Below are 12,731 nucleotides of genomic sequence, written 5' to 3'. Positions count from 1 at the left end.
TAGGATGGACTGGTGGTATGCTAATAAACAGAAGCTCTTGATTTTATAATAGGCCATTTTATTAATATCAGTATTTCCCCTTTTAGTTAGTGTATGAAAGTGAAATTGTTGCTCAGTCGTGTCCAACTCTTTGCAGTCCCATGGATTGTAGCCTGCCAAGCTCCTCTGCCCATGGAATTCTCCAGGCAAGAATATTAGAGTGAGTAGCTATTCCCTTTTTTAGGAAATCTTCCCAACCCAGGAACTGAACCTGGGTTTCCCTCAACGCAGGCAGATTCTTTACCATCTGAGCCACTAGGGAAGCCCCATAGGTAGTGTATACGTCTGTCCTATTTAAGAAATCTTTGCCTATCTCAAAATAGTTTTTTTCTAATAACTGTATTATTTTACCTTTCATATCTAGACCTATGATTCACTTGGAGTTGTGTGTAGGATATAAAAATGTCCAAATCTATTGTTTTCAGTATGTATATCTAATTACCCAGCACCATTGACTGAAAGAGCATTCTTTTTCGGCCACTCTGCATTGCCATCATTGCTGTAAACCTGTCTATGTATACGCAGGTCTGCCTCTGTATTCTTCAGGCTGTTCAAACACCACCCTTAATTACTGTAACTATATAACAAGCTTTTTTTTTTAATCTAGTAGCATAAGTCCTTCAACCGTGTACTGTATTCATCTTTGCTACTCTTGGCTGCACTAAATTGCCATATAAACTTCATTATTGATTTCTTTATTTATGGCTACACTGGGTCTTGGTCACTCTGCATTGGCTTTCTCTAGTTGTGTGAGTGGCGGCTGTTCTTGAGTCGTGGTGTGCGGGCCTCTCATTGTGGCGGCTTCTTGTGGAGCACTGGTTTGGGCTCGGTATTTGCACCAAGTGGGCCTAGTCGCGCCTCGGCTTGTGGGGTCTCAGCTCCCAGACCAGGACTGAACCGTGTCCGCTGCAGTGGCAAGTGCCTCCATATAAATTTTAGAATCAGCACATTAATGTCCTAAAAAAAAATCCTATTGTCTTTTTGATTTAGATTGCATTGATTCTGGAAGTCAAATTAGGGATAATTTACATCTTTACAGCAGTCCACGTATATCCTTTCTTTTATTTAAGTCTTCTTAAATTTTTCCCAATAACGTTTTATAGTTATCTATATAGAGGACTTGCATATCTTCTATATATCTCTTCTAAGCATTTGATTTCTATACCATTGTAAATGGTACTATTTTTATTTCATTTTCTATTGCTTGCTGCTGGTATCGAAATAAAATAAATTGATTTCTTTTTGGTATACTGACCTTGCCAAATTCAGTTATTATGTTTAATACATTACCTACAGATTCTTTTGAAATTTCTCCATATACAATCTTATCATCTATGAATAAAGACAGCTCTATTTCCTTCTTTTCTCATCTTACATATTTTTATTTGTTTTTCTCAACCTCTGCACTGGTTAGAGTCCTTCAGGAAAATGTTGAACAGAAGCAGTCAGCCTGGTTTCATGCTCTATCTCAAGAGAAATCTTTCAGAATTATGTTTGCTATAGGCTTTTGTCATCGATACCCTTTATCAGATTAAGGAAATTTGGTTCTTTTCCTAGTTTGCTAGGGTTTTCTTTTAATCATTGAACACTGAGTATTATAAACCGCTTTCTCCATCTACTAAACAGACAGTTTACTGCACAAAGGATAAACAAGTAGCAATTAGCATATGAAGAGATGCTCAGCATCATTAGTCAATAAGCATATGCAAATGGAGAATCCCTTGGACAGAGAAGCCTAGTAGGTTTCAGTCCACGGGGTCACAAAGAGTCGGACAGGACTGAATGACTTCACCTTCAAGATGCCTTCACACCTAATGGAATGGCTGGAATTTGAAAGACTGCCCGTTGTCACTGAGGAGATGAAGGAACAGTAATTCTTATATACTAATAGTGGAGATGTAAAAAAGTGCAACAAATTTAGACAAGAGTTTGGCAGTTTTTTAAAAAGTTAAAGTTATGAAAGTGTGTTGGTTGCTCAGTTGTGCCCGACTCTTTGCAACCCCATGGACTGTAGCCTGCCAGGCTCCTCTGTCCATGGGATTCCTCGGGCAAGAATACTGGAGTGGGTTGCCATTCCCTTCTCCAGGGGATCTTCCCGACCCAGGGATCAAACCAGGGTCTCCTGCACTGCAGGCAGACTCTACTGTCTGAGCCACAAGGAAGCCCCCCCTCCAAAATGTATAATCATCCAGACCAAAAAAAGTACATATTATGTGATTCCATTCTGCATCTGTGGAGATGGTCATATAGTCTTTCTTTTCTAGTTTGTCGATATGGTGAATTACATTGATTTTCAAATGTCAATCTATCAAATGAGGGATGAACCTCATTTGATCATGGCGCATCATCTTTTTTTTGTATACTGTTGAGTTTAATTTGCTAACATTTTTGTAAGAATTTCTGTATGTATATTTATGAGAGTTAACGATCTATAATGATTTCCCCTCACCTCCTGTAGTAACTCTGTCTGGTTTTGGTATCGGGGTAATAAGTGGCCTCATAGAATGATTTGGGAAAGACTTTTTCTGTTCAGTTTTCTAGAATTGATTGTACAGAATTGATAGGTGAAGTGTTGTGTGAATGTCAGATTGGTCAAGTTAGGTGATAGTATTGTCAAGTTTCTATATCTTTATTGATCTTCTACCTACTTGTTTAAATTATCGAGGGAGGGATTTTGAAATCTCTGGCAAGTATTGTGGAGTTTCTATTTCTTCATGCAGTTCTATCATTTTTTATTTCCTATATTTTGAATTTCTTGTTGAGTATATCAGAGTCTAGAATTGTTATATTCTTTTTTCAGAATTGAATGCTTTATCATTATGAAATTACTGTACCTTCTTTATTGCAGGTAATATTTTTTGCTCTGAAATCTGTTTTGTCTGACATTAATATCTAGCGCTGTTTTGATAGGATAGTGTATCTTTTCCTCATACTTTTACTTTTAACCTAATCCTGGGTTTGTATCAATATTTAGAGTCTGTTTCTTGCAGACACCGTGTAGTTAGGTCTTCCTTTTTTATCCATCTCAACCATTTCTGTCTTTTAACTGGGATGTTTAGACTTTAAATTTAATGTGATTATTGGTGTGTGAGCTTAATCCTACTATCTATTAGCTTTCTATTTGTCTCATCTGCTCTTTTTTATAATTTTTTTTAAGGATTTTGGTTGCGCTGGGTCTCTGTTGTGGCATGTGGGCTTTCTCTGGATGTCATGAGGGAGCTTCTCTAGCTGCAGAACATGGGCTCTGGAGCACTCAGGCTCAGAAGTTGGAGTGGACAGGCTTAGTTGCCCCGGAGCATGTGGGAATATTAGTTCCCTAACCAGTCGTCCCCATATCTCCTGCATTGGAAGGCTGATTCCTAACCACCGGACCACCAGGGAAGTCTCAGCCCCATCTGTTCTTTATTTACATTTTCTGGATGTTTCTGTATTGAATATTTTGTTTGTTTGTTTCTATTTCTTTCCTTTGTTGGCATTTTAGGAATAACTCTGCAGTGTTTTCATAGTGTTGCTTTGGAGCAAGGATTGAAAACTTTGGCCACTTGGGCCTGATTGGACACACTGCCTGTTTCTATAAGTAGAATTTTATTGGAACATAGTTAAGCCTGTTTGTTTATGTGCTGTCTGGCTCTTTCACTCTAGAATGGCAGAGTTGAACGACTGCAATGGAGACTATACAGCCTGCAAAGCCTTAAATATTTACTATGTGGCCCTTATAGAAAACGTTTACTGATCTGTACTATAGAGTTTATAATATACTTCTTTAATTTTATCAAATTCTACCATCAAGTGATATTATTACACTTCATGTACAGCAGAAGAACCTTACAACAGTATGTTTTTAGCTTTTCCTTCCTTGCCTTTGAGCTGTTGTCAAACTTCTACATACATTATAAATGCCATATTATTGTTGTTACTTTTGCTTTAAATAGTCAATTAGTTTAGAAATGATTCAAATATTATATTTACATCTAAATGTATCCATTTATACTCAAGGTTCTACATTTTACATTTACCTAAATATTTACTATTTCCAGCACTCTTCATTCCTTTATATAGTTCCAGATTTCTGGCTAGTATCATTTTTCATTTGCCTGAAGGACTCCTTTCATTTCTTATAGTCCCAGTTTGCTGGTGATTAATTGCTTCAGTTTTTGGGTGTCTTCAAAAATCTTTATTTTGCATTCATCTTTAAGAGATATTTTTATTTGGTACAGGATTCTGGATTGATAGTTTTTCCCTTCTGGTATTTTACAAAAGTTGTTTCTGACAGTAAATATATTTGTTCCTTTGTGTATAATGTGTCTTTTTTTCCTTCTGCCTGAGTTTAAGATTTTCTGCTTCTTTTAAAAAGAAATTTGATTATTATGTGCCTTGGTATAGTTTAATTCTTATTTCATGTGCTTGAGGGTCACTGACTTTCCTGGGTCTGTGGGTTTATTTATATCAAATTTGGAAAATTCCAGCCACTTTTTTCTTGAAATATTTTTTTCTAGCTCCTCTCTCCCACCTTGCTTCTTTGGAGAGCCCAGGCACATGTGTATTAGTTCCTTGACATTTCCACATAGCTCACTGACACTCTGTATTTTTTTTTTTTTGGTCCTTTTTCTCTCTGTGTTTTGTTTTGGATAGTTTCTATTTCAACATCTTCAAGTTCACTCATCTTTTTTTTTGCAGTATCTAGTCAACTGTTAATCTTATCTTGGTTTTGGCTTAGCTGCTAAGTCATGTCTGACTCTTTCGACTCCATGGATTGTAGCCCACCAGGCTCCTCTGTCCATGGGATTTCCCAGGCAAGAATACTGGAGTGGGTTGCCATTTCCTTCTCCAGGGGGTCTTCCCGACCCAGGGATCGAACCCAGCTCTCTTGCATCGGCAGGTGGATTCTGTACTGACTGAACTGCCAGGGAAGCCCCTTATCTAGTGTGTTTTTAATCTCAGACTTTTTAGTTTTCAGCCTCAGGAGTTTGATTTGGATCTTCTTTATATCTTCCATGTACCTTCTTAATGTATGCAATCTTTCTTCTAGCTTCTTGAACATATCGAATACAATTATTATTGTAATAATGTAATAATGTTCTTGTATTCCATCATTTCTGAGTTAGATTTAATCACGTGTTTATTTTTTCCTCATTGTGAATTGCATTTTTTTCCTTCTTTGCATGCCCATCATTCTTTTTTTTAGTCAAATGCCAGATAGTTTTACTTGTTGAGTACTGTATGTTTTAGTAGTCCTATAAATTGTTATGCTTTGTTCTGGGATGCACTTAAATTACTTGGAAACAGTTTGACCTTTGCGAGTCTTGCTTTTAAGTTTTGTTAGCTGGAACCAGAGCAACACTTAGTCTAAGGGTAATTTTGCCCTGGGCTTCCCAGCTGGTACAGTGGTAAAGAAGCCATCTGCCAATGCAGGAGAAACGCAAGAGACAAGGGTTTGATCCCTGGGTTAGGAAGATTCCCCTGGAGAAGGAATACTCCAGTGTTCTTGCCTGGAAAATTCCATGAGCAGAGGAGCCTGGCGGGCTACACAGTCCATTGGGTTGCACAACGACTGGCGTGACTGAGCGCACAGCACACAGTTCTGCCCTGTCTCTGAGGCAAAACCCTTCTGCGTATTGCTCTCTGTTGCATGAATTATGAAGTTTTCCACTCTGACTTGTGGGGATGGGAGTGGCTGCTGTTCCCACTGTTCAGGCCTCACTGTCCCACTCTGATGTTTGTCAGCTGAGTCTTTTCCCAGCCTTGTGGAGCTTTCTTGCGTGCCTGTGCTGATCGACACTCAGGAAACTGCTCGAGGGGAGCCCAGTGCAGGCCTCCAGGACCCTTCCTCTGTGCAGCTGTCTCTTCTCTGCACCATCCGTGGGGAGTGGGAGGGAGAAAAAGGGGGAGTTTATCTATCACTGACACCTCACAATTCAGACAGATAAAAACTTGTTTTCTATACATGGTCCTCTTCTGCTTTTTCACCCCAAGTCTGCCCAAAGCAGACACTTAAACTTATATTTGCCTTGCATTGTGTGCTGAAGAGTGGCCGGGAGCCCCATTCTGAGATTTATCAGCCTCTCTGTATCGTTATGGTGCGTTGCTCACCTGTGACTGGGCTGAGGCAGAGTGAGGGCTCTCTGTTCCCCGGCCTGGCTTCTCTTCAAGGCTGCCCCAGATGGTTTTGTGTCCCCTTCCTTCTTGGCAAGAATGCCTTTCCTGTCAGATCCTTCCTCTTCCCTGGGACAAAATGCTTCGGCTGTGAGGCGAACACTAGTGTAAAAGCTTGGCTCGGGGGGCAGGGAGGGGGAGGGGGAAACACCAAAAAATTACCAAGAGGGTCTCTAAAAAAATCCGGTTTCACGTTTATCTCTTGTCCAAAGGCAGGCTTCTCTTTTATTCCACTTAGAATAGAATGTTAACATGTAGCTCCGTGTTTTGTGCACGTGTCGGTCATTCTTTGTTTTGAGCTCATTTTTATTCTGTTTTTATTGTTTAGGTTTTACTGCTGCGTATCCAACACAATCCTCCATTCCTTATAAATATCAGCCTTTGATAATCCCAGAATCAGAAAAAAAGGGATTTAATAGTCAAGCCAAGAGATTTTACCACAAACAGGTAATGAAATGAACGGCCCTGTCTTACTTTTAGTCTGGATTTTAGTGAGTCTGTCCCCATGACCAGTAGAGGGCAGTGTCACGCAAGGAGCTGAAAGGATATAAAGTCCAGCGGGAAACACGTGATTTTACTTCATATACCAGAGATTTTTGTATTTTTCATTTTCATAATAATTAAAAAAAATACATTTCTTCTTAAATTTTTTTTGGTTTCTTGGGCCATACTGAAACCAAAAGAAATTTTAACCGAAAATGTATTTTAAAAAATTATTATGAAAATGAAAAATACAAAAATCTCTGGTATATGAAGTAAAAAAGTAAAAAATCCTTTCCTTCCTCTCTCCTCAGCCTTATTCAAAACTTGACAGGAACTAACAAGACTTTCTTCAAATAATAAACGAGCTGTGTAGCTCACGCGGCAAAAAATCTGCCTGCAATTCAGGAACCCTGAGTTTGATCCCAGGGCCGGGAAGGTCCCCTGGAGGAGGGAATAGCTACCCACTCCAGTATTCTTGCCCAAAGAGCCCCATGGACAGACCATGGGGTCGCAAAGAGTTGGACACAACGGAGCAACTCACACACACACACACACACACACACAATAAATGTACAATTACCTTTGTGGTGATACATCCACTCTTTTTCTTAAGCTTCAGCAGTGTTATATAATGTTTCTGCCTTTCCCTCAGTCTCACCTTCTTCCCCAAATATCTGTGTCTCTTTTCCTCTCTGATCTGGAAGATTCTATTAGGCTCCTGGGGGAGGTGTTCCCCTGGTAACTTGAAATTTCACCCGCTGAAGGCTCAGGTCTGACGTTCTCGGCTCTCACCAGCAGGGGGCAGAAGCAACTCACAGACGCCAGAGCCTTTAAAAATCGTTCCTTTATTCTAACTAGGACCTTCAGAATAGCATTCTTTTGGAGGAGTCGTCATGTCAGTTACCTTTCGCTGCATTCTAAAAATGTTTTTCATCCTACCCCCGCGGCCACGGTGGCGAGAGGGAACAGGGAGGTCTGGGTCCTGAACTCGGATGAGTCCTCCGCAAGCCACATGCCCTTTGGCCTGTTTCCTCCTTCTTAAGCAAGAGCGCTCGCTAGAGAATGTTTAAGTTCCTTCTACTTCTGCTATTTTAGGATTCCAAGAGAGCAAATAATATAGCGTGTGTACATACACACACACACACACACATTTTTAATTACTTGTAGGTTTTCTCCAAAGGTGATAAATAAGCTATTTGTTTACTCAAGAGTTTTCTCCCTTCTCTCTTATGTTTTTCCTGACCCGTTGTCTCTCCCTTTTGGTCTGGTTTTCCGTCTGTCCATTTCCTGAGCACATACTGTCCATCTCTCTGATATCTGCAGCCCGACCTCCAAGAGGGAGGGGACATAGGTATACCCATGGCTGATTCATGTTGACGTTTGGCAGAAAACAACACAATTCTGTAAAGCAATTATCCTTCAATTAAAAAAAAAAAAAAAAGCAGCCACCATTTACCGATCCCTTCTTTGTATGAAATCAGTTTTAGACCGTATTTCTAATCCTGAGAACAGTGCTAAAAGGAAGGGTTTATACTTTTAACAGAAGAGAAAACCGGGGCTTAGGGAAGTTAAATGATCCACCCAAGGTCTCACAATGCAGGATTTGGCACATAAGAGCCCTCACATGGATATCTGCTGAATCAATGTTGAAAGAATTAGACCTCAAACCCAGGCTCAACTCACTCCAAAACCTCACGCTCTGTCTACACCTGACACCACGCCTCCCTCTGTGGCGTGCAAAGTCATCAAGTCCATCTATGACAGCAAGCCAGCGCGTTTTTGAAAAGGCCTCCCCCGGACAGACCAAGCTCAAAACGGGAACGTGTCACGTGTGAGGCCCCATTCCAGATGATCACAGTCTGAAGACTCAAATCCAGAGACGTGAATGGCCTGGTTTTTAAAGTGTGCATTTTCAACTACTATTGAAAAAGTAGAAATTTCTACTTTCTACTTGGTAGAAATTCTTCTCCTGAAGGAATCAAGGTGCCAGCCAGCCAAAGCTATAGGCAGCATCTGATATAGAGAGAAATAGCTCAGAAATTTGATTCATACTTTTTAAACGTGGTCGTGTTGGTTCGACAACGTGAAAACGTTCATCTAAGCATTTGAAAGCATTTTGTAAATAAGTATGGAACTTTATGAAAAGGGCATGGGATCCATAAACCAGGTCCCGGAATTCTGTTATTAGCTGCGTGGCTTTAGACTACTCCTTTGACTTTTTGTGGGCTTCAGTTTCCTCATCTGAAATATACCATTCAGGCTATTATAATATTTTAGTTTCTTTAAGCTGTAAAAACAGGAAAAAAAAAATACCTTAATCCACACTCACAATTCTCATTCTTCCTGAAGAAACTTGAGCATTGAGAAGCTAAGAATCCTGTTTAACATCACCCAATAATTTAGTGAGGCAATACAAATTAAAAGCAGATTTTAAAACTCCAGTGTCTCACCACCCTTCTTATAACATTAACTGTACACACCCTGGGCCTGATCTCATAACTCGGTTGTGTCCTCACATCAGGCCTGTGACCCATTTAGCACAACTTTAACGCAGAATGAGTGCCCTCTGAAATGTGCACTTACCTTAATCAGACTTCTGCAGAGAGACCTCAGGGCACCACAGCCCAGCTCGCATTCCCCGTAAGAATGACTGCTGGGTACAAGGAATCCTTCCTGAGCTCGGTGTCTGGACTGGCAATTTCGGCTGCTAGGAGTGAAGTCTGCTTCCCCAAACATTTTACAATTATTTACAGACTCTGCATGCATGAAGAGACATGCCTAATCTAAGACCAAGCCTAGCCCAGAAACCCAAAGGACACTTTGCTCCCCTGCCTCCCCAATTCTATCCCCCTGTCACCGTGGACTGTGGTCGCTATTTCCCAAGCTGGCTAACACTAAGGATACCCACTGAAAGTCTTTGCATCTCCATTTCCTCATCTCAAAAATAAGGAGGCTGTATTAATCATAGGTAGGCCCTTGCCAGGGATTCCTGTTCCATAATCCTAAACTTGATTGATCCCTTCCAGGCACAGATGAATGGGTACTGGTATTATACAGACACCCCTCTTTGGGTAGGGTGTGTGTGTCCTACCAGTAGCCATGATTTAAAAATATATGTTAATTTCAGACAGAGCCTGACGGCAAATCCACCCTCCTCGTGCTAAGCAGAACAGTGTTTAATTGTGATGAGGCACCAGACCAGGGATATTTCACACGTCAGAGATTTTTCAGTGAAAGGAAGTTCAGTTTGCAGAGACCACCTTGTTCAAGGGGATAAGCCCTCCTACACATGCCCTCTGTTGCATGCTTGAAGCTGCAATGGGCTCTGCCTGACCTTCCTGCTCTGGAAGCCTCTCCTCCACATCAGTCATCAGCACCCCTTCCTCAGGGGTCTGCAGGGCATACGGGTGGGAAGTGCAAACCCTTGGCCGCACAGACAGCATACCAGGCTCCCCTTGAAGATATGGCATTTCTGACCTCATTTAATCACCATAATCACCATGAGCTAAGTCCTACCATTACCCCCACTTTTCAGATAATGAACCCCGAGATGTAAAGAGGGTTAAGTAACTTGCATAGCCAGGGTCAGGCGGAGTGAGGACCACCCAGGCGGCAGGTCCTAGCTCCCAGACTGTTTCCCAGCATCTTTGCGGGGCGCTGGGGGGTATGGGATGGGGAGCAGGAGGCTTGGAGAATGCACCCCCTCCCCTGAACGCCCCCCACCACCTTTAGCTTGGTGGGGCAGTAATGGACGTGCACATCTGATCAGTGTCCTTTCCAGACCCCAGAGCCCCTCAAAAGTCAGTCGAACAAGTGACCCCATCTCAAGTCCAGGCCTTTCTCATGGAGTCAGGGTAACTCACACCATCCACCTTACACTGTTTTGCCACGTCGCCTTTGTTCTGTTCCTAGAACATACATACAGGCTGCCAGTCGGTCGTGCCTGTATCCTGGCTCCTTAGCCCAGCCCTGGCCTTCAGCAGGCTTGAGCATGTGCTTGCTGAATTGACTTTTTGCCCACATTTCACTCAGGATTTCCAGGGACTGCTAATGAGCTGCCACCAGATTCAATAAGGAGGCATGCATGCTCAGCTGCTCAGTCATGTCCGACTCTTTGCCACCCCACGGACTGTAGCCCACCAGGCCCCTCTGTCCATGGAACTCTCCAGGCAAGAATACTGATGTGGGTTGCCATTTCCTGCTCCAGGGGATTTTCCTGACCCAGGGATCAAAACTGTGTGTCTTGTGTCTCCTGCGTTGGCAGGCAGGCTCTTTTACCACTGCACTACCTGGGAAGCCCTAACAAAGAGGGAGGGCTCTGCAAGAGAGGGCCATGGGTGCTCAGAGATGAGGCCCATGTAATCTGACGCTTTGAAAATGCAGGTTTGGCTTCTCTTGTCTGTGTTTCCAACCCAGCCAGGCCAGTGATGGGCAAAGAACTTTGATGGCAGACATTAGTGTATGGAGTTGAGAGGTGGTGGGGAGGAAGGGGAAGAAAGCAGAAAAGAAGAAGGGTGTCTTACAAGGGGCACATCTCAGAACTGTAGACAGTTTGAACCAGAAGGGCTTCAGTGACCCCTGAATCTCTGGGCACAGCAGAGGGGCCCCATCTGTGACAGCATCCCATCCTGACGCCCTTTGGTGGAGCAGGTAAAAAGGAATTGCTGCTGCTTTTCTTTTTTTTAATGATTTTTTCACATTAATTTTTATTGGCGTATAGTTGCTTTCCAACATTGTGTTTCTGCTGTACAGCAAAGTGAATCAGCTATGTGTGTACATATATCCCCCTTTTTGTGGATTTCCTTCCCATTGAGGTTACCCCATGCACTGAGCAGAGTTCCCTGTGCTGTGCAGTGGGTTCTCATTAGTTATCTATTCTGTACATAGTATCAATAGTGTATATACGTCAATCCCAGTCTCCCAGTTTATCCATCCCCTCCGCTTTCCCCCTTGGAATCCATACTTTTGTTCTCTATGTCTGTGTCTCTATTTCCGCTTTGTAGATAAGATGCTCTATACCAGTCTTTTCAGACTCCACATACGTATATTTCTCCCAATTCATGCATCCCCTCCGCTTTCCCCCTTGGAATCCATACTTTTGTTCTCTCTGTCTGTGTCTCTATTTCTGCTTTGTAAATAAGATGCTCTATACCAATCTTTTCAGACTCCACATATGTATGTTAATCCATAATACGTGTTTTTCTGTTGCTGCCTTACTTAAGTTTTTATGACAGTCTCTAGGTCCATGCATGTCTCCGCAAATGACCCAATTTGTCCCTTTATGTGACTGAGTAGTATTCCATTGTATATAGGTAGCCCACACCTTCTTTATCCCTTCCTCTGTCAGTGACACTTGGGTGGCTTCCGTGTCCTGGCTGCTGTAAGGAGTGCTGCAGTGAACATTGGGCTGCACGTATCTTCTCAAATTATGGCTTTCTCTGGGTGGGGAGTTGCTGCTTGAAGCCGCTGCCAACTCAGGCCTCCTTTCCCTGGACTGCTCGTGGAGGCCCAGAGTGCAAACCCTAGATCTTGACACCCGCACTTGCCTCTTCGCAGGTTCACAGATGAGGAGACGGAGGCCCAGTTGGGGGACGTGCCCTGAGGGCGGACGCTGGCTCTCCTGTCTGCTGGCCTGTGCTCGCCTTGCCACTGTGGCCACATGAGCCTGTAAAAAGGCTTTCTAGCCTTCAATGAAGTCAATAGGCAGACGGATGCTTTGCTGGAGACCCTGAGACCAGAGACATTTGTAAAAGGAGCTTGCTCCCTCAGGAACCCACATTTCTGTGCAGTTTTGCCAGTGGGCTAAGCACAGGCCAGGGCTCTGTTTCCCCCCAGTGTGTCGTCCTCCTGTTGTATACCTCCAGCCCTTCAGCAGAAGCCTAGTTTCTGCTCATCTAGTGCATGCCTGAGAACACGAGCTAGCCACCCCCAAGATGACCAAAACAGGGTAGACATCCCTGAAGGCTCAAAAGGCAGCTCTAGTGGGAGCTTCTGCCAGTGATCCAGCAGAGACCACATTTTCCAATCTGGAAGTGGGTTGGCAAACCTGAAAGTCT

The 12,731-nt window shown here is 42.7% G+C and overlaps 2 protein-coding genes across 2 annotated transcripts in view; one reads left to right on the top strand and one right to left on the bottom strand.

Moving 5' to 3' along the window:
* Positions 1-9,373, bottom strand: part of NIPAL3 (NIPA like domain containing 3) — a 73,672-nt gene extending 64,299 nt beyond the window's left edge. Inside the window, exon 1 of the mRNA XM_040229634.1 lies at positions 9,259-9,373. The gene's annotated coding sequence lies outside the window, so the exon portion shown is untranslated. The remainder of the gene's footprint in view (positions 1-9,258) is intronic.
* STPG1 (sperm tail PG-rich repeat containing 1) overlaps positions 1-12,731 on the top strand; it is a 61,359-nt gene that overhangs the window by 7,678 nt on the left and 40,950 nt on the right. The window contains exon 4 of the mRNA XM_040229652.1: positions 6,521-6,639. Within this exon, the coding sequence (XP_040085586.1) occupies positions 6,521-6,639 (119 nt within the window). The remainder of the gene's footprint in view (positions 1-6,520; positions 6,640-12,731) is intronic.

The sequence above is a fragment of the Oryx dammah genome, unplaced genomic scaffold (genome assembly GCF_014754425.2).
Source record: "Oryx dammah isolate SB20612 unplaced genomic scaffold, SCBI_Odam_1.1 HiC_scaffold_27, whole genome shotgun sequence".
NCBI classification, from domain to species: Eukaryota; Metazoa; Chordata; class Mammalia; order Artiodactyla; family Bovidae; genus Oryx; species Oryx dammah.
The sequence above is the reverse complement of the archived record's forward strand: the minus strand, read 5'-3'. Positions and strand labels throughout refer to the sequence as shown.